Source organism: Tachyglossus aculeatus, chromosome 11 (assembly GCF_015852505.1).
Source record: "Tachyglossus aculeatus isolate mTacAcu1 chromosome 11, mTacAcu1.pri, whole genome shotgun sequence".
NCBI lineage: Eukaryota > Metazoa > Chordata > Mammalia > Monotremata > Tachyglossidae > Tachyglossus > Tachyglossus aculeatus.
Window position 1 is genome coordinate 16776048 of NC_052076.1, and position 22599 is coordinate 16798646.

General features: G+C 43.5%; 2 protein-coding genes and 1 non-coding gene across 3 annotated transcripts; 1 reads left to right on the plus strand and 2 right to left on the minus strand.

Annotated features, from left to right (window-relative positions):
• Positions 1-2602: 2602 nt before the first annotated feature.
• Positions 2603-3016, minus strand: LOC119935045 (keratin-associated protein 3-3-like). The gene has a single exon (XM_038754680.1). The coding sequence runs from the start codon at positions 2906-2908 to the stop codon at positions 2603-2605; it is 306 nt and encodes a 101-aa protein (XP_038610608.1). The 5' UTR covers positions 2909-3016.
• Positions 3017-8809: 5793 nt separating this feature from the next.
• Positions 8810-8947, plus strand: LOC119935351. Its single transcript, XR_005453237.1, has one exon. It is a non-coding gene; the product is annotated as a small nucleolar RNA SNORA7 (small nucleolar RNA).
• A 2422-nt stretch (positions 8948-11369) lies between these two features.
• On the minus strand, positions 11370-11654 carry LOC119934678 (keratin-associated protein 3-1-like). Its single transcript, XM_038754242.1, has one exon. It carries the CDS (start codon positions 11652-11654, stop codon positions 11370-11372), a length of 285 nt encoding a protein of 94 aa, XP_038610170.1.
• Positions 11655-22599: the final 10945 nt, after the last annotated feature.

The following is a 22599-nucleotide window of genomic DNA, read 5'->3' on the forward strand; positions in this document are numbered from 1 at the left end:
GCACTTAGTATTCACCCCACCCTCCGCACCACAGAACTAATGCATTTATTTATATTAATGTCTGTCTCCCCCTCTAGACTGTAAGCTCTTTGTGAGCAGGGATCGTGTTGTACTGTACATGTACTGATACATGATAATCAGGCCAGGCAGAGCGTCTGTACTATGTGGGAGTTTAAGCAGGAGGTAGAAAAGGTACTAAATCCCCATTTTGCAGTTCAGAAAACTGAGATGTGGAGAAGGTAAGTGACTTGCCCAAGTTCACACAGCAGGTAAGTGTTAGAGCCCAGGTCCTCTGACTCCCAGTCCTACTAGGCCACACTGTTTCCAAAGTCACCCACTGGTCTTCAGTTAGTCAATCAATCAACCATTTGCAATGTAATTGTGCATTTACAGTGTGCAGAGCGCTATTCTAAGCACTTGGGAGAGTACAACCGAGTAATAATAATAATAACTGTGGTATTTGTTAAGAGCTTTCAATGTGCCAAGCACTGTACTAAGTGCTAGAGTGGTTACAAGTATATCGGGTTGGACACGGTCCCTGTCCCACATGGGGCTCAAAGTCTTAATCCCCATTTTACAGATGAGGTAACTTCATAGCGACGTGAAGTGACTCACCCAAGGTCACACAGCAGACAAGTGGTGGAGCCAGGATTAGAACCCAGGTCATTCTGACTCCCAGACACGTGGTTTATCCACTAGGCCATGGTATTTATTGAGTGCTTGCTCTGTGCAGACAACTGTACTAAGTGCTTGGAAGGGTACAGTACAACACAATCCCTGCTCACAAAGAGCTTACAGTCTAGAGGGGGAGGCAGACATCAATATAAATAAATGAATTATAAATATATACATTAGTTCTGTGGAGCTGAGGGTGGAGTGAATACTAAGTGCACAAATCCGAGTGTGTAGACAACACAGAAGGGAGAGGGAGCTGGAGAAAAGTGGGTTTAATCGGGGAAGGCGTCTTGGAGGAGATGTGACTTTAGACGGCACTACCATCCTTCCTGTCTCACAGGCCTGCATCCTTGGTGTGATCCTTGACTCCGCTCTCACATTCACCCCACACATCCAATCTGCCACCAAAACCTGCCGGTCTCACCTTCACAACATCGCCAAGATCTGCCCTTTCCTCTCCATCCAAACCGCTACCTTGTGGGTACAATCTCTTTTCCTATCCCAGCTGTATTACTGCATCAGCCTCCTTTCTGATCTCCCATCCTCCTGTCTCTCCCCCGGCTTCAGTCTATACTTCACTCTGCTGTCCGGATAATCTTTGTACAGAAATGCTCTGGGCATGTCACTCCCCTCCTCAAAAATCTCCAGTGGTTACCTATCAACCTTTGCATGAGGCAAAAACTCCTCACTCTCGGCTTCAAAGCTCTCCATCACCTCGCCTCCTCCTACCTCACCTCCGTTCTCTCTGTCTACAACCCAGCCCGCACATTCCGCTCCTCTGCCGCTAACCTCCTCACCGTGCCTCGTTCTCGCCTGTCCTGCCGTCAATCCCTGGCTCATGTCCTACCTCTGGCCCGGAATGTCCTCCCTCCATACCTCCGCCAAACTAGCTCTCTTCCTCCCTTCAAAGCCCTACTGAGAGCTCACCTCCTCCAATAGGCCTTCCCGGACTGAATGCCTCTTTTTCCTCTCCTCGTCCTTTCCCCATGGCCCCCCTCACTCCCTTCCCCTCCCCACAGCACTTATGTATATTTGTACATATTTATTACTCTATTTATTTTATTAATAATGTGTATATAGCTATAATTCTATTTATTCTGATAGTATTGACACCTGTTTACTTGTTTTGTTTTATTGTCTGTCTCCCCCTTCTAGACTTTGAGCCTGTTGTTGGGTAAGGACCGTCTCTATATGTTACCGATTTGTACTTTCCAATCAGTACAGTGCCCTACACATAGTAAACACTCAATAAATATCATTGAATGAATGAACGAATGAATGAATGAATGAATGAATGAATGAATGAATAAGGCTTTCAAGTTGGGGAGAATGCTGGATCCTTGCCCTTATCATCTACATCAATATTCACCTAGTGTATTTCAACCTACTGTTTTTCAGGGCTCATGCTAAATAATATCAAAAAGGACAGAGAGCAAATTCTCCGGTAATAAATTGGTTAAAATCAGGAGGATTTTGTTTTTTAAAAATGTGAAATATGCCAAATTTACCTCACTGTCTAAACTTGTTATATCCTGCTGTCTAAAATGAAAAAGAAAATTGAAATGAATAAAGAGCACCACTACCCAGCCAGTGAGGAAAATTTTATTGGGGAATTCCCAAAGGAATCTTCAGCTCTTCAAAAATGCTATAGATTGGAAATATGGTCAGAGAAGCCTGTTAGCAAAGAACAGATCATCCAGAGGGGTAAACTCTGGACACTCAACTCAGTGTCACCGAGTTATCTGCTACAGCATTCATCTTAGCCAGATGATCCTTTAGGAGCCTCTTAGTATCCTGTTCCTTAAGACTTCCATCCTTCCGGACAAGCCTCTGACAGGTGTCTGGAAAGATCCAGGGCAGCCACGAGACAGGTCGATCCTGGATCAGGAGATGGTAATCAGAAGTCTTTGGAGAAAATAAGCGTCGATCAGCAGCAGCTCGGCTGGCAGGGTTCGCCAGGGCAAGGCTGGACCCACGTGGTCAGCGGGATGCTCTCCACGCCCGGGGTGGGCAGGCAGTTATTGAGGAGGAAGCAGGTGGGCACACAGGGCTGAGGGACGTGGCAAGGGGGTGGCGTGGTGTCGTAACAGGTGGGCTCCAGGAGCCAAGTAGTGTGAGGGCAAGTGCTGGGCAGGCAGACCCCGCAGCGGCAGCACTTGTCGGAAGAGCAGATGGTGGTGGCTGGCCCCGTGGGGACACTGCAGCAGGCCCGGCAGCAGGAGTTGTAAGGCATGGTGCTGTTGGATGTCCTTTTTGGTTGGATGGAGAGATGAAGTTTCTGTAGTTTAGAGGCCTCTTCGCCCCGTGGGGCTTTTATATCCCATCCTGGGTGGATGTTGGGCCAATGGCAGGCTTCTTTGCCTTGTTAGTGTTTATACCTGTTTCACTAATCCACTTGCTATTTAGTGATCCTTCCTTACTGAATTAATCATATTTGGGTGATTACTAAATCCCGGCTCACTCCCTCAATGCTTGTCACAGATCTGTCACATTGTATCTTCAAAGGAACAGTCTCCTCCCATGCGTGAGTCTTCGCTAAGAAGTTTGTCATGTGACTGCAACCCCTTAGTGATTTCCCAGTGTTTCCTTCAGGTCCAAATGGACACATGCACCACTGGCGTGAAAAGCTTGAGGTCACCTCTGCCACCAGTATGAGGAAAATCAAAGATGCCTTTAATAATAATAATGGCATTTATCAGGCGCTTTCTATGTGTAAAGCACTGTTCTAAGCACTGGGGAGGTTACAAGATGATCAGGTTGTCCCACTGGGGGCCCACAATCTTAATCCCCATTTTACAGATGAGGTAACTGAGGCCCAGAGAAGTTGGGTGACTTGCCCAAAGTCACACAGATGGCAATTGGCGGAGCTGGGATTTGAACCCATGACCTCTGACTCTAAAGCCCGTGCTCTTTCCACTGAACCACACTGCCTTTCTGGGCATGAAGCTTGCTTTCATGCAATGAGTAGAATTTCCCTGCTAATAAATAACAAGAAAGCATACAGATTGATATTTTTTTTTTCATTTAGAAGAAGCTATCGCATTTATCACATTCCTGGGGCGTTACCTTCTTGGGGACAATCAAGTTTCAGAGAACTCCAGTGGAAATCAAGAAATTGGGCTCTGTAATATTTCCCTTATTTTCAACATCCCTAAGAGAAGTCCCTTCTCAGGGATGCACCTGGAGAGTTTCTAGTATTCTACCGGTCTCGACCGTGTGTCCAAGGTCACACAGCAGACAAATGGCAGGGAGAGTCAAGCAGAGGCCTACCCTATCCATTCCTAGCTCGAGCAGTGTCTAGCGAGTGGAAGGGAATCTGCTACAAGTCAAAACCCAACTGTGCTGGGCAGCAGCAGCATGGAAGAGAGTCAAGGGTGGCTACTCAAGTTTATTGCACAGAAGGAGGCAATGGTAAACCACTTCCATATTTTAATAAAACTCTCTGGATAACCTACCAGAACAATTTCAGACAGAGCTGGGGCATCCTGTGAGAGATGTATCCATGGCGTTGCTATGGGTCAGAGACAACTTGATGGCACAAGACAAGACAAAAAGTGAAGAACATCTTAATTTATTCCCTGTCCTGCTTTGCTGTCAGAATACTTCGAACGATCTTGATTTGCGAGGAGAATGAATTGAGTGGAAACAGTTAGTTGGTTCAAACACCAGTTCCACCAGGTACCTTTCATTCATTCATTCATTCATTCAATTGTATTTATTGAGCGCTTACTGGGTGCAGAGCACTGTACTAAGCGCTTGGAAAGTACAAGTTGGCAACATATAAAGACGGTCCCTACCCAACAGAGGGCTCACAGTCTAGAAGGGGGAGACAGACAACAAAACAAAACATATTAACATAATAAAATAAATAGAATATGTACAAATAAAATAAATCGAGTAATAAATGCGTACAAACATATATACATATGTACAGGGGCTGTGGGGACCTTGCTCTGTGAACTAGGGCAAGTCACTTCATCTCTTTGCAAATGTTCTTCCTCCTCCTTAGACCATAAGGACCGTGTGGTACCTGATTATCTTGTATCTACCCCAGTGCTTAGTTCAGTGCTTGACACAGTGCTTAGCAAATACCGCAATTATTACTAATTATTTTGAGAAGCAGTGTGGCCCTGGGAGTCAGAGGGATCTGAGTTCTAATCTCAGCTCTGCCACTTGTCTGCTGTGTGACCTTGGACAAGTCATTTTAATTTCTCTGGGCCTCAGTTCCCTCATCTGAAAAATGGGGATTAAGACTGAGCCCCATGTGGGACAGGGATTGTGTGCAACCCAATTATTTTGTATCTACCTCAGAGCTTAGAACAGTGCCTAGCACATGCTAGGTGCTTAACAAATACCACTATTATTATTATTAATGTGAAGAATGAATTTGCTGTCACACTTCCACTCTGGAACTTTTTCATACCCTGTTTAGGTGGATGAAATGGCTCCCTTGTAATTGTACTTTGTTTGACAGGTTGAATTCTGGAGAAGCAGCATGGCCTCCTGGAAAGAGCAGTTTCCTGGGAGTCAGAGTTCCAGGGTTCCAATCCAGGTGGCATTTTACTTTGACAGATCACGTTCCCGGGAAGCAGTGCGGTCTAGTGGAAAGAGCGTTGGCTGGGAGTCAGGGGATCGGGCTTCTAAGCTTGGCTCCACCACCTAATAAAAATAATAATAATAATTATGGCATTATGGCATTTGTTAAGTGCTTAGTATGTGTCAGGAATTGTACTAAGCACTGGGGTGGGTACAAGCAAATCTGACTGGACAGAGGCCCTGTTCCACATGGGGCTCACAGTCTCAATCCCCATTTTATAGATGAGGTAACTGAGGCATGGAGAAGTCAAGTGACTTAACCATGGTCACACAACAGAAAGGTAGCAGAGCCAGGATTAGAACCCCTGACCATCTCACTCCAGGCCCATGCTCTATCCACTATGCCATGCTATTTCTCCACTTTCCTGCTGTAAGACTTAAAGCAATTCACTTATATTGTCTGGGCCTCAGTTTCCTCACCTGCAAAATGGGGATTTAATATCTTATTCTCTCTCTCAGTTAGACTATGAGCTTACCTGGGGGACAGGGGCTGTATCCAAGTTGATTGTCTTATACCTGCCTTAGTTTTCAGCATAGTTTTAGGCCCATGTGAAGCACTTAAGAAATATTAATAGTATTAAAAATACAGTTCTGACTTTCATTCTTTTGAGCCATCTTGTTTTAAATTGGAAGGATTATTTAATTTTCAAGAGGGTCCTAAATGATAAGTCCAACAAACAACTAGAGGCATTTATTGAGTAGCCACAGAGTATGAAGCTTGGGGCTATGTATTTGGGAGAATACAACAATGTAAGCTTGTTGTGGGCAGGGAACAGATCTATTAGCTCTGCTGTATTATTGTACTCTCCCAAACACTTCATACAATTCTCTGCACAAAGTATGCACTCAATAAATACCATTGATTAATTGATTATCAATTTTCAAAGAAGGTGACAAAACATCAATATTATTGGGACAGATGGGAGATGATGAATTGAATTCAAAGACTGTGAGCCAGGTTCTATGTCTAACTTGATTATATCTACCCCAGTGCTTAGTAGAGTGCCTGGCATGTAGTAAGTACTAAACAAATAATACAACTTTTAGTACTACTACTACTAATTATGATAATAATAAAAAATAGTTTTTATTCCTGCCTGGAATTCCTGCTCTTTAACAATTCACCAGACCACAGCTCTCCCCATCTTCAATGCCCTTCTAAACCCCCACCTCCTCCAGGATGCTTTTCCAGGTTAATTTTTCTTCTTATTTCACATCTTCAAAACTGCAATCTCAGCATTTATGAACTCACAGCTGCCCAAAGCACTTCTTAACATGTGGACTTACACACACTACTATTAGAGCACTTACTCATCCACATATCCATTTTTCCTTTCTCTTCCTCCTCCAATCTGTAATTTATTTTTTAATCTGTCTCCCAGGATATATTGTAAACTTCTGGAGGACAACAATCCAATCTTCTGACTCTTCTGCACTATCACATGCACTTAGTACAGTGTCTTGTGTCTGTTATTGTTAGGTAATCAATTAATTCTATTGATTGATTGAGCATTAGTTTGGTAACAGTTCAACGATTCTTCCTCTTCTTCTGAGACGTCATTCACAAATGAATACTCATTTTCTCCCATTAGATTGTAAACTCCTTGATGGCAAGGAATGTATCTCACTACTTTTGTACTACCCTAGTGTTTAGTACACTCCCTAATCTTCAATAGGCTCTCAAGAAACACTATTGATTGAGGAGTGAAGTTTGAAAATGTGCCTTAGAGTTTAGAGCTATCGCTTTTTGTTCTTGTTAGTTTGATAGATAGGAAAGATTATAAGGAAAGGAGGAAATGGCTAATACATGGCTCTCCACAATAAATGCTGCTGCTGCTGATCATAAGGAGGAGGATGAAGAAGAGGAGGAGGAAAAGTTTAGATTAAAGGAGGAACTCGATCATGCATGAGGACAGATTTGAATCTTTCGATGGACATTCCTGATTAATTTTCAAACGGCAAGCTTCTTTAGATTACCAAAGCCCTGTTAGATTCACTCTAGGGTGCACCCTAGAACAAAGAGAATTATGGAAATACATTTGGAAAAAAGAACTCTCTAAATATAGGCATGGAGGCATGATGCAAAGATGGTATTAAGAGGCAGCAGGTAGTCATGAATTACAAGTAAAGACAGCACAATGTTTAGCATGCAGAAAATGTTTATTAATACTTGAATGAATAGATATGGGGACATTTTTTCATTTCTGCTAATAAAGAAGCCTCTATAAATAAAAAAAAATGCTTAAAAATTTGAAACTATGTAGTGGAAATACCTTCAACCCATAAAATTAGAAATAATTTTAAAAATTTCCTAACTGAAGTGTCCCTCCTTAAACCTGGGGTAACATTGCTAGGATAAAACACCTAGCAGGGATCTCCAATGCTCGGATTCGATGCTCAGCTGCCTTAGAGGTCTTCCTTCTATCCTGTGAACTTGTTCTGGGTGGGGAATGTGGCTCTGGTTATACTGTACTCTCCTCAGTCCTTAGTACAGTGCTTTGCACACAGTAAGTGCTCGATAAATTTGATACGATTACGATGGGTGACAGTAAGGTTGCCAGCTAGTGAGGATCATGATTAAGAGAGGATCAGCCTGAGCAAATTGACTTTCTTAGGCAAGGAAACAGCAGCAAGCAGAGCGGGGAGACAAGAAGCCAGGGCCAATAATAATAATAATGATGATGGTATTTGTCAAGCACTTACTATGTGCCAAGCACTGTTCTAAGTGCAGGGGTAAATTAGACCCCTGATACTGCTTATGGAGCCAGTTTCACTGTGAAAATTTTTTAAAAAATGAGGAAATGCTACCTTATTCCCATTAGCATGGCTCAGTGGAAAGAGCCCGGGCTTTGGAGTCAGAGGTCATGGGTTCCAATCCCAGCTCTGCCAGTTGTCAGCTGTGTGACTTTGGGCAAATCACTTAACTTCTCTGGGCCTCAGTTACCTCATCTGTAAAATGGGGATTAAGACTGTGAGCTCCCTGTGGGACAACCTGATCACCTTGCAACCTCCCCAGCGCTTAGAACAGTGCTTTGCACATAATAAGTACTTAATAAATGCCATTATTATTATTAATGTAAGAGCTAGAAATGCTAATAAAGCCTGTGGATTTGCTGAACTCTAAGACTATTGACAACCAAAATATGGACCCTGAAATTCTTCTCCTCTAGCCACAGATTCCTATTAATTTTTGTCTTTATTATATGTAATTCCTCTTTTTTATGGCACTGTCCTCAACCCTGGGATAGATACAGGCTAATCTGATTGGACACGGTCCCTGTCCCCACACGGGATTCATAGTTTTAATCCCCATTTTCCAGATGAGGTAATTGAGGCACAGAGAAGTTAAGTGACTTACCCCAGGTCACACAGTTTACAAGTGGAGGAGCCAGGGTTAGAATCCAGGTCTTTCTGACTCCAAGGCCCATGTTCTATCTATTAGAAACAAACAAATATGGAGGGGAAGAGAGAGGGAGGGAATAAATGGAGAAGAGATTTTAAAAGAAACAATTGAAAATGACACTGGTAAAAATGGTAGCCCCTCTCAGGGCCACACCTGGAGAATTTTCAGTACTCTACCGGTCTCGGCTATGGGAGGGAGAGTCAAGCAGTGGCATACCCATTCCATTCCCAGCTTGACCAGTGGCTAGCGAGTGGAAGGCCATCTGCTACAAGTCAAAACTCACCCATGCTGGGCAGCAGCGGTGTGGGAGGGAGTTGATGGTAGAAACTCAAGTTTACTGCACAGAAGGAGACAACTGTAAACTATTTCCTTATTTTTAACAAGAAAACTCTATGGAAAAACTACCAGAACAATTGCAGATGGAGAGCGGGGCGTTCTGGAAGAGATGTGTCCGTGGTGTCGCTATGGGTCAGAAATGACTTGACGGCATAAGACAAGAAAAATGATAGCTCTTTGCTGATTTGAGACCACAGTGCTAGGTCTTGGCGTCTCATGACCCCTGCCATTGGACAGGTAGACTTCTGCCATCCCTCCGCTACTTCAGAGAATGGGTAGAAGAGTGGGAGTGGTTTCAGCCATTAATTCCACACCCCATCACCTGTAGTCCTTGAAGCTCTCTATTATAGAGCTGTCTGGTCCAGCACTTCTGCCTGCGTTCAACTCCTGTGTGAATGTGACATGACTCCCATGGTAGCAAGATAGAGCCTGGGGAGGTGTATGGGACCATCGTGAGATGGGCTAGAATTGCTTTCCTAAAACTGGCATCGAGCTCTTTCACAGAATTCAAGTCAAGGGAGAGCCATCCAGATGAGCACAGACTTGATTCGGCTCTGTGATTGGCTATAGCTGGGCTTTTCCAAGATGCTTGGATTTGACCTAAAATGAACTTTTCATTGTCTATAAGGTTATTAAGACTTTAATATGATGAACATAATAGTCCTCAAGATCAAGCAATTTTTTCATAGAGTGTACTTAGGATACCATGTCTGGTGAAGATAAACTTGCCTTGGGGTAGGATCTTAGATTTATATATAATAATTGTGATATTTGGTAAGGGCTTACTATGTGCTAAGAATTGTACTAAGCCCTGGGGTAGATATAAGAAAATCTGGTCCCAAATGAGGTTCAGTCTAAGTACGAGGGAGAACGGATATTGAATCCCCATTTTGAAGATGAGGGAACTGAGGCGCAGAGAAGTGAAGTGACTTGTCCAAGGTCACACAATAGGAGGAGCCGGGATAAGAACGCAGGTCCTCTGACCTCCAGGTGCATGCTGTTTCTGCTATTCCCAACTGCTTCTAGACACATATGTATAGGTCGCTTGCCTGCTGTGTTACTGTAGACAAATGACTGTGGACCTGAGTTTTCTCATCTTTAAAATGGGGATTCAGTACCTGTTCTTCCTCCCCCTTAAACTGTGAGCTCCAAGTGTGAAAGGGACTGTGTCCAGCCTGATTATCTAGTGTCTGCCCCAGCGCTAAGTACAGTACTTGGGACATAGTAGACACTGAACGAATACTAAAATTATTATAATGTTGTATGTTATTTCAGGAACACACAACACAATCCTGCATTTCCAAGAAATCTCACCCTTAAGGTAAACCAAACCTACTTTGAGAGCAAGGTCGGCTTATCTCTTTTAAAACCAAAGTTTCTTGATGTCTATTAAGGTAGGAAAGTCTAAGCCTAAAAAACTAGTCTTCTTTCAAATCTTTCATAGCTTGCGTTCCCCAGGCTAGGCTACATTTTGAAATGGACAATTTGGAAATAGAGTTGAGGACTCAAAGATTGAGTTAGTCAAGCAAATCCGGAGCCTTTTTGCTCAATCAATATGCTGGTGATAAGTTAAAAGCATTTGATGACATCCCGGTCGTGATCTCAGGAAAAAAAAACAGAATTTAAGAATTTTTATTTTTTACAGAAAGTGAAAAAGGCCATTTATTTTTGGACTTTGGTTTTGACGTGATGTGATGTGATTTGGTGACTTGGTGTGAACACAAATGATTTTTTTTAGCAAGATGTAAATCGGATAACATCCAGGCTTCAGTACTTTGGTTTTTTATTAGACATGGTGAGAAGTTGCTGGACCATTTGCATTGGGCTAGTGAGGCCCACTTAGGGTTGTGATATCTTTTCTACGATTAGTAGAAAAGGCTTCACAGGCTTATACTCTGCCTCCCACCCCCTAATTGTGGGGGTCCCTCAAGGTTCAGTTCTCGGTTCCCTTCAGTTTCCTGTTTGGAAAACGAGGGTGGGCTCTGGAATCTCACCTACAGTAGCTTAAGTAAAGTAACCCCCTTTGTTGCGTGGAGGGAAACATCAAGATGAATAATGAGCTACAAGAAACAAGTTTGCTAAATCAAAGAAAAAAGTTTATTTGCTTCTGAGCAAGGGAGCTCTGCATCATCTCAAAAGGCAATGAGATAGAAGAGACAGGAATATTGTCCAAGCCCACAGGAGTGCAGAAAAATACCCCAAAGAATATTGACGTTGAATAAATTCAACAGAACAGAGACTTAGCCAGCCGGGAAGTTGCGGGTAACATCGGAAGCCAGGAAACGTTCAGAACTGTCCCACCACTGGACTTCTGGAAAGAGCAGTTGTTGATTAGGCCAGCCACAGACATTCTGGCTTGTTAGCAGTCACAGGGGCAAGGCTGAATGCAGGTGGTCACAGGGATCCCATAAAGGCCGGGAGTTGGGTAGCAGGAGTTCAGCAGCGAGCACGATGCCACGTAGGTATCGGGTACGCAGCAAGGAGTGGGGCCGAGGTCGCAGCAGGTGGGTTGGAGGAGGGTGATTTCATGAGGGCAGGTGCTGGGCAGGCAAACCCCACAACGGCAGCACTTGTCCGAAGAGCAGATGGTGGTGGCCGGCCCAGTGGGGACACTGCAGCAGTCACGAATTCCGTAGCAAGACATGGTCTCACGAGTTGCGTTTTCGGTTTAGTGGCAAAGAGGAGATTTCCAAGACAATGCTTTCTACCTCCCCGAGACTCTTATATACCCACCCTGTTGAGCGTTGACTCATTCCACAAGATTTTTTTTCCTCTGCTACAGTTGACGCCAATTTCCATAAAAAATGTAATTAGTTCTGTGCTTATTTCTTCAGAGGTGTTCCTAACCTCATAAAGGGGATTCGGTTTGTTTAGTTCCCAATTGGGGACTCATCACAATAGCTGTTTGTCACTGCCACGAGGGCTTCATGCTACTCTTCAAAGAGGCAAAGTCATTATCTTCTAATCATTCACTAGAGTTAATAATGGAGTTGGTATGTTAACTGGCTGCCAGCGTGAGCCAGCTTGATCCCCGGTGTTTCTTCTCTCTGCTATTGTTCACGGGGGCTGGAAGAGAGAGAAGAACAATCCTCCTGACTGATATTCTATAAATTATTTATTTATATTCATGTCTGTCTCCCCCTCTAGACTATAAACTCTCTGTGGGCAGGAACTGTGTTTCCCTATTCTGTTGCACTGTACTCTCCCAAGTGCACAGAACAGTGCTCTGTATTTAGTAAGTGTTCAAAAAATACCATGGCTAAAGAAGCTAATGGTGATAAGTTAAAAGCGTTTGATGACATCCCGGTCGTGATCTCAGAAAAAAACCCAGAATTTAAGAATTTTTATATTTTAGAGAAAGTGAAGAAGGCCATTTATTTTTGAACTTTGGTTTTGATGTGATGCGATGTGATTTGGTGACTTGGTGTGAACACAAATTATTTTTTTTAGCAAGATGTAAATCAGATAACATCCAGGCTTCAGGACTTTGTTTTTTTGTTAGACAGGGTGAGAAGTTGCTGGACCATTTGCATTGGGCTAGTGAGGCCCATTTAGGGTTGCGATATCATTTCTATGATTAGTAATCATAATTGTGGCATTTGGTAAGTGCTTACTGTGTGCCAGGCACTGTACTAAGCGCTGGGGTAGGTACAAGCAAATTAGGCTAGACACGGTCCTTGTCCCAGATGGAGATCCCAGTCTCAAACCCGAGAAGCAGTGTGGCTCAGTGGAAAGAGCATGGTCTTTGGAGTCAGAGGTCATGGGTTCAAATCATGACTCCGCCACTTGTCAGCTGTGTGACTTTGGGCAAGTCACTTAACTTCTCTGTGCCTCAGTTACCTCATCTCTAAAATGGGGATTAAGACTATGAGCCCCCCGTGGGACAACCGGATCACCTTGTAACCTCCCCAGTGCTCTTAATAAATGCCATTATTATTATTATTATTATTATTTTACAGATGATGTGACTGAGGCTCAGATAATTGAAGAGACTTGCCCAAAATCACACAGCAGAGAAGGGGCAGCACCGGGATTAGAACCCATGACCTTCTGGCTCCCACACCCATGCTCTGTTCACTATGCCATGCTTCTGATCCGGTCACCAGACCCTGTTATCTGTCCTATCCTGGTTCTCCTCATCTTTCTGGCCATTCATTCTCAGTCTTCTTCACAGGTTCCTCCTCTGCCTCCCACCCCCTAACTGTGGGGGTCCCTCAAGGTTCAGTTCTCAGTCTCCTTCAATTCTCCGTCTACAGTCATTCCCTTTATTCACTCCCATGGCTCCAACAACCTTTTCTATGCAGATGATATCCAAATCTACATCTCCTCTGATCTCTCTCCCTGTCTCTAGGCTTGCATCTCCTCCTGCCTTCAAGACATACCTGCTTGGATGTTCTGTTCACTCCAAACTTTATATGTACTACAAGACAGAGCTCCTTATCTTCCCAACCAAACCCTGTTATTGTTATTATTATTATTATTATTATTATTGTTATTATTGTTATTATTATTATTACCCAGATCAAGCAGCATAGGATCCCTGCCTGGACTCTTACAGTTAGAAACCATCCCCTGACACTATCAGTAATTTTTAATGATATTTGTAAAGGGCTTACTATGTTCATTATATATATGTTGCCAACTTGTACTTCCCAAGTACATTCATTCATTCAATCATTCATTCAATCGTTCATTCACTCATTCACTCATTCAATCGTATTTATTGAGCACTTACTGTGTGTAGAGCACTGTACTAAGCGCTTGGTACATACAAGTTGCCTGACTATGTGCCTGACACTGTTCTAAGTACTGGGGTAGGTACAAGCTAATCAGATGGGACACAGTCCATTGTCCCATATAGGACTCACAGTCTTATTCCCTATTTTACAGATGAGATAACTGAGGCACAAGAAGTTAAGTGACTTGTCCAAGGTCACACAGCAGACAAGTAGAAGAGTTGAGATTAGAACCCAGGGTATCTGACTTCCCAGGCCCGTGCTCTTTCCATTAGGCCACTCTGCTTCCTTAACTTCTCTGTGCCTTCGTGCCCCATAGATTCTGAGCTCCATATGAGAGAGGGACTGTGCCCAACTTGATTATTTTGTATCTACCCCGATGCTTATCTACCTCCTCCTCTATACTGTGTACTCCTGAGGGCAAGGAATGTGTCTACCAACTCTGTTATATTGTACTCTCCCACAAACTTAGTACAGTGCTCTGCATACATACGAAATGTTAGGTACTTAACAAATACCAATATTACTGCTACTGATCACCTTGTATCCTCCCCAGTGCTTAGAACAGTGCTTTGCACTTAGTAAGCACCTAACAAATGTCTATATATATATATATATATATATATATATATATATATATATATATGTAGCCATGCCTACTAAATTCTTTTGTGTTGTACAGGGAAGAAACATAGCCTATTAGAAAGAGCACAGGCCTGGATGTCAGAGGACCTGCATTCTAATCTAATTCTAATTTCTAGACTATGAGCCCGTTGTTGGGTAGGGCTGTCTCTATATATTGCCGAATTGTACTTTCCAAACGCTTAGTACAGTGCTCTGCACATACGCCTTCCCAGACTGAGCCCCCTCCTTCCTCTCCCCCTCCTCCCCCTCCCCATCCCCTCCACCTTACCTCCTTCCCCTCCCCACAGCACCTGTATATATGTATATGTTTGTACATATTTATTACTCTATTTATTTATTTTATTTGTACATATTTATTCTATTTATTTTATTTTGTTAATATGTTTTGTTTTGTTCTCTGTCTCCCCCTTCTAGACTGTGAGCCCACTGTTGGATAAGGACCGTCTCTATATGTTGCCAACTTGTACTTCCCAAGCATTTAGTCCAGTGCTCTGCACACAGTAAGCATGCAATAAATATGATTGAATTAATGAATAGTAAGCACTCAATAAATGCGATTGAATGAATGAATAATCCAGACTCCACTACTTACCTGCTGTGTGACCTTGGACAAGTCACTTAACTTCTCCGTGTCTCAGTTCCCTCATCTGCAAAATGGGGTTTTAATATCTGTTCTCCCTCCTTCTTAAACTGTGAGCCTCACGTAGGACCTGATTATCTTATATCTACCCCCGCGCTGAAGAGGAGCGTGGCTTAGTGAAAGGAGCACAGGCTTGGGAGTCAGAGGTCATGGGTTCTAATCCCGGCTCCACCAGTTTTCTGCTGTGTGACTTGGGCAAGTCATTTTACTTCTCTGGGCCTCAGTTACCTCATCTGTAAAATGGGGATTAAAACTGTGAACCCCATGTGGGACAACTGGATTACCTTGAATCTACCCCAGTACTTAGAACAGTGCTTGGCACATAGAAAGACCTTAACAAATACCATTATTATTTTATTATCACAGTGCTTGGCACTTAGTAAACGCTTAACGAATAGCACCTTTATTATTATTACTCTCCTAAGCGCTTAATGCTCTACACACAGTAAGTGCTCAATGAAGATCACTGAGTGATTTATTGGCATTCATTTCCCAATAGCGTCAGGAGTATTTACAATAGGAATTAGTATCGTGCCCTTAAGAATCAATCAATCAGTCATATTTATTGAGTGCTTACTGTGGGGCAGAGCACTCTACTAAGCACTTGGGAGAGTACAATACAGCATAATTGGTAGCCATGAGTCCTGTCTACAGAAAGCTTACACCATCGTTACTAACCGAAACCTAGTTGGCCCCTTAATCCAGTGTTTTAACTCCAAGACAGGCAAAAGGAACCCTTGGAATACTGGTCTGGCCAGGAATCCTACTAGTGAGGAATGAACCATCCAACACCTCTAATTCTCCTCTTTATATTCCCAAACCTTCCTCAAGATCTCATCCATAAATTGACCCAAGTCTGTCTTGAATCTGTAATATTTTTGGCCATGTGCTCAAAACTTGCACGAAGAAGCGTTTCCTTTAGTTTGTCTTGAAACTACCCCCTTCAAGATTCAGTGGGTGTCCTCTCTTCCTGTTGGTGTGGAATTTGGTGAATAATGGTAATAACAATGCTAGTAATTGTGGTATTTGCAAAGCGCTTACTAAGTGGCAAGCGCTGTACTAAGTTAGATAGCAGATCATCAGGTTGGATGCATTCCCTGTCCCACGTGGGCCTGACAGTCTAAGTAGGGGGGAGACGTAACAATTCTATGCTCCTCCTGGCCACTCCCTAAATGCCTTGGTGTACTTTAATCATTTCCTGCCTCAGCTGTGATGGGGACAAGGAAAAACCGAGTTATTCACCAGTCAGTATGCTTGCTTTAGCACACAAAGTGTGCATCAATGGAAGAGTCAGTGTGAAAAGCTACCGCCCACAAGGGCAGTTCCTGTATCCTTCCTTTTTGAACACATTACATTCCAAGCCAAGTGTGCATGGCTGTTCCCTGTCATCTCAATAAAAATGCTGCAGTCCCTTGAGTTATTCGGGTTATTGTGTAATCCTGGCAAAGTACTTGTACTTAAGTTTGACGACGGAAAAGAGGTCAGAAATGTTCCAGTAGCATTTTGGTTGAGGTAAAGCTCAGTGAGGGAAATTGGACTGGAATTTTTTACTTATTTAAATAGCATCTTTCCTCCAAGGTCTTCAGTGTACATTAAAGACATCACTTCCACCACCAGAAGCTGGCAGGCAGGCATGTATCTGAAGAAAATTGCAAGTCAGCAACCTTTCTGTAGTTCATGTGTGTCATGCTGAGTCTGACTGGGAAATGCTTTGAGGTTTACATTGCTTTCAGCTAGATTCACTCATTCATTTGATCATATTTATTGAGCGCTTATTGTGTGCAGAGCACTGTACTAAGTGCTTGGGAAGTACAAGTCGGCAACATAGAGAGATGGTCCGTATCCAACAATGGGCTCACAGTCTAGCTGGATGACATGTTCAGTAAACTCAGAGCTGCTGGTTTTGTAGTTACCAGGATGAATTCAGCTGATTTTAATCCCATGAATACTGAGCAAGAGGAATTGAGTTGGTTTTGATGTCCAGAGACCATGAAGATATTACATTATCAGTATTATATTTCTTAAGCGCTTATTTTGTGTCAAGCATTGTACTAACTATGAGTTAGATAAAAATTAAACAGGTTGGACACAGTTCTGTCCTACATGAGGCTCACAAATTAGGAGGGAGAACAGGTATTGAATCCTCATTTACAGATAAATAATAATGATAATAATGGCATTTAGTAAGCACTTACTATGTGCAAAGCACTATTCTTCTAAGTGCTGGGGAGGTTACAAGGTGATCAGGTTGTCCCACGGGGTGCTCATAGTTTGATCCCCATTTTACAGATGAGGGAACTGAGGCACAGAGAAGTGAAGTGACTTGCCCACAGTCACACAGCTGACAAGTGGCAGAGCCTTGCCCAAGGTTACACAACAGGCAAATGATGATGATGATGATGATGGTATTTATTAAGCGCTTACTATGTGCAAAGCACTGTTCTAAGCGCTGGATAGTGAGGGTTAGAACCCAGGTTCTCTGATATTTAGGCCCATACGCTTTCTACTAATCCTGAGTTGCTCCTTATGGTCTGTTCCATGGATTTTGTGATAAGCTGGCAGCAAAAGAAAATTACATCGGAGAACTAGAAGAAAATCTGGAATGTTTAGACTTCTGGTGTTGCCTGTAAGCTCCTTGTGGGCAGGGAACATGTCTGCCAACACTGAGGTGTTGTATTCTCCCAAGAGCTTAGCACAGCACTCTGCACACAATAAGCATTCAATAAATACCCTTGATTAACTGATTAATTGGCAGAGAGTCTCAAACCTCACCACCAGGTAGAGAGTGGAATGCCTGGCCCTGGAGATGCAAGCCACCCTTCTGTTCTGCTTTGATTTTTAAGAGATATATTTTGAGTTCCATCTTCAGTCAGCGGAGGCCTCTTCAGGGTGCTTTAGCATGGTCCTTGCCCCCATGCCCTAGCAGGAAATATAGCTGGCAGAGACAAGAGAGTGAGTGTCACTGCATAACCACTGAAACAATGATCAATTCCTCTTCGTAGATAATAATAATGATGACATTTGTTAAGCGCTTACTATGTGCAAAGCACTGTTCTAAGCACTGGGGAGGATACAAGGGTAATCAGGTTTTCCCACGAGGAACTCACAGTCTTAATCCCCATTTTACCGATGAGGTAACTGAGGCACAGAGAAGTTAATTGACTTGCCCAAAGTCACACAGCTGACAAACGGCGGAGCGGGATTAGAACCCATGACCTGTGACTCCCAAGCCCGGGCTCTTTCCACTGAGCCACGCTGTAGATTTTCTCTCAGTCTTGAAGTCTCAGGACTCATCAGTTGTTCCTGATGGGAGACTCCATCCCTGAGACTTTGGGTTCTCAGTCTGTGGAGATTTCCCTTTATAGGCCATAATGGGGCTTTCAGAAGGGTGACTTGAAATGCATATTTTAAGAATGGAATTTTCAGGAAGAAATCGAAGAACAGACAGAAGGGGTATTTGCAAGCCAGATTTATTAGGAAAAATACTGAGGTACCCTTTTCAAATCCCATGACACCAAGAATCCCCAGAGAACAAAAGAAGCAAAATTTCACCGTGCCTGGAATCAGAAATTCATAGTTCTCCTGTAAAATAACTTTTCCAACTGTCGATCTGAGAGCTCGGTCTCATTTCTCAGTCCCAGAGATGACTGAGACCCTGTCTAGATGTATTGGGTGAAGAGAATTCAGATTTTGCAGAATCTCAGAGTTCTTATCGGTATAAAATTCCTTCATTTTCCCCAAAACACCAGAGAATGGTGTTACAAAACATTTTATTTTGAGGAAGCAAGTAATACTGGTTCAAAATGCCTCAAATATTTTGAAAACCGGGGATAATCATTGGTTGCCCTGAAACACCCACTTAAGACGAATTCCATCCCATTCTTCTGGTGATTTTAAACTTTATTGTATTGTCCTTTCCCAAGCACTCAGTAGAGTTCTCCATCCACAGTAGACGTTCAGTGTTTTTGATTGAATCCCTTTTTGAAACAATTTGCTCTCACTTTTCCCAGACAGCTGACTGATTCTTCCCTCCAGTCCAGAGAACTAGTGGAGATGTTGCTTAAGATTAATACTCGACCCCTTCCTGGGGATCGAAGCTGTTTCTCTCATTCCAGGAGTACACTGGGTCAACTAGGTCCCGGTAGCTGGTTGACTGAGATGAGGCGACCTTCGAGAGTTGGCGATACCTAGAGGAGTTGGCGGTAAGATGATGTTCCGACAGGAACTGAAGAGGAGCTTCTTCAAGGGCTGGATTTGGGTGAATTCAAGCATATTGTGAGCGCGGAAAACGCCGGTAGGCCAGCCCTAGATTTTTTGCCTTGTTAGCAGTCACAGGGGCAAGGCTGAACGCAGGTGGTCACAGGGATCCCATAAAGGCCGGGAGTTGGATAGCAGGAGTTTAGCAGAGAGCACGACGCCACGTAGGTATCGGGTGTGCAGCAAGGAGTGGGGCCGAGGTCACAGCAGGTGGGTTGGAGGAGGCTGATTTCATGAGGGCAGGTGCTGGGCAGGCAGACCCCGCAACGGCAGCACTTGTCCGAAGAGCAGATGGTGGTGGCCGGCCCGGTGGGGACACTGCAGCAGCGGCCGGCAAAAAAACCCGAGGGGCCTGGGCAGCAGCCGTGGACCATGATGCTTTCCTTGTTCGGGTTTCCTTTGAATTGTGTGGAGAAACTTTCCGGTGTGACTGCTTCCTTTTTCGCTGGGCTCTTATATACCTGCCTCAGAGGGTGTGGGTGCAAACTCATAGGGTATTGCCGTGTCATTAGTTGTGCCAGTTCCCACAAAGTCCAGCTCATCCTTCTGGTTGGATTTTCCTATAAACCTGGCATCTTTCATCGTTTCCAAATCAGGAACTACTACTGTTGTTTTTTGTCACCTGAGTAAGAGCTTCGTGGTCTTCCTTTCCTCAGGTAGTCGGCACAGTCAGAACCTCAGTCCTCATTACTCAGGGACTAATAGCACACACAATCACAGCACGGAGTATATGTGTCTTGGGGGATTATGCTTCCTCTGCCGTCCTGGGTAGTGAATTAAGTGAATAACTCTAAGGTGTCCCTGATGCAAACCTGAAAAAGAAATACACTCAGCTCTGCATAGCATGTGTTTTTGCTATGTATTTTGAATCAACTGCTGATGGAGAAGCAGCATGACTTGCTAGGTAGAGCACGGGCCTGGGAGTTAGCGGACCTGGTTTCTGATCCCGGCTCTGCCAAATACCTGCACTGTGACCTTGGGCAAGTCACTTAACTTCTCTGTGTCTCAGTTCCCTCATCTGCAGAATGGGGTTTTAATATCTGTTCTCCCTCCTTAGACTATGAGTCCCATGTGGGACCTGATTATCTTGTATCTACCCCAGTGCTTAGTATAGTGCTTGGCAAGAAGCAAGTGCTTAACATACACCTCAATTATTATTATTATACAGAATTAAGGATGGTTTTTCCCACAGAGCACATCTATCTGGATAGAATGTGATCGAAGGTTGGAAGTAAGGTTATGTGAAATGCTAGGCAGAGGTGTTCAAGTTGGATTTTGGGCAAGTCACTTCACTTCTCTGGGCCTCAGTTACCTCATCTGTAAAATGGGGTGAAAACTGTGAGCCCCACGTGGGACAACCTGATCACCTTGTATCCTCCCCAGCGCTTAGAACAGTACTTCGCACATAGTAAGTGCTGAACAAATGCCATTATTATTATTATTATTTTACTGTATTGTGAGGGAGTTTTTTTGTGAGGTTTCTTGTGAACTATAAGGAGCTTGTGGGCAAGGATCATGTCTATTTGGGAACCAGGTGGCAGATTATAAAAACAACATTAATAGCTTTTAATCATCCAGGACTGATTTGCAATTCACTCACTATATTGAGAAGCAGCATGGCATAGTGAGAAGCAACATGGCGTAATGGCTAGAGCCTGGGCCTGGGAGCTAGAGGTCATGGGTTCAAATCCCGGCTCTGCCAATTGTCAGCTCTGTGACTTTGGGCAAGTCACTTAACTTCTCTGTGCCTCAGTTCCCTCATCTGTAAAATGGGGATGTTACCACATCTGTAAAAAGGGGATTAAGACTGTGAGCCCCACATGGGACAACCTAATCACCTTGCATCCCCCCCAGTGCTTGGAACAGTGCTTGGCACATAGTAAGCACTTAACGAATACCATTATTATTATTTTCTAGACTGTGAGCCCATTGTTGGGTAGGGACCGTCTCTATATGTTGCCAACTTGTACTTCCCAAGCGCTTAGTACAGTGCTCTGCGCACAGTAAGCACTCAATAAATACGATTGATTGAATGAATGAATGAATATTGGTACAAGATCCTTAAACTACGCCTTGGGAGTAGGTTGCAAGATTTCCCCAACAAGACTGTTCACAAAAGTAACATCTGGAAAACTTTCCTTGGTCTTCAAAGACAATGCTATTGATGATGAAATCCTTGCCATACATGTAAGTGTGACTTTAAACATTAATCAATAAATGGTATCTATTGAGAACTCACTGTGTGATACTATGCTAAGAGCTTGGGGGAGCACAATACAATAGAATCGGTAGACACAATGACTGTCTCATGAATCTTATAGTCTAGAAGATGAATAAACCTTCCCTCCTACATTGGATCAAGTAAGGATAAATCCTGGATGCATCAAAGGGATCGTTTCACACTTCTCCAGTCTCTTTTTGAGTCTGCCACCTAGCATCCTAAATTTCATGAAGTTTTCTTTAAGAAGACCAACTCCTCTTCTAATTTCTGCCAGCCAGGTTGGTCTTTCTGCTGCAGTGATCTTTGATGATCCATTAACACTTTTCTTCAACCAATTGTTCAACCTGTCTTTTTTTCTGCCCCTAGGATTTACCTGTTCCTCCTTTAAGTAACTGTTTGCGTATCCTCTGTCCTAGTGACAAGAGAACGGGCCTGGGAGTGAGAGGTTGTGGGTTCTAATCCCAGCTCCATCACTTGTCTGCAGTGTGACCTTGGGCAAATCACCTTAACTTCTCTGTGCCTCAGTTACCTCATTTGTAAAATAGAGATTAAGCCTGTGAATCTCACCTGGAATGGGGACTGTGTCCAACCTGATTACCTTGTATCTACCCCAGCACTTGGATCAGTGTTTGGTACATAGTAAGCGTAGAGAAGCAGCGTGGCTTAGTGGAAAGAGCACGGGCTTGGGAGTCAGAGGCTGTGGGTTCTAATCCTGGCTCTACTACTTCTCTGTTGTGTAACTTTGGGCAAGTCACGTGGCTCCTCTGTGCCTCAGGTGCCTCACCTGTAAAATGGGGATTAAGACTGTGAGCCTCATGTGGGACAACCTGATTACCATGTAACTACCCCAGCGCTTAGAAAAGTGCTTGGCACATAGTAAGTGCTTAACAAGTACCATTATTATTATTATTATTATTATTATTATTATTATTATTAAATACCATGTGATGATTATTATTATTATTAGCCATCCCCCTCATGTGTCCTGCCCAGAAGAACTGTGCTGCTGTGAGTGTTGGAGATCTTGTTGTTGGGGATCCTGACCAGCCATTTCATGTCTCAAAGCCCTACTGAGAGCTCACCTCCTCCA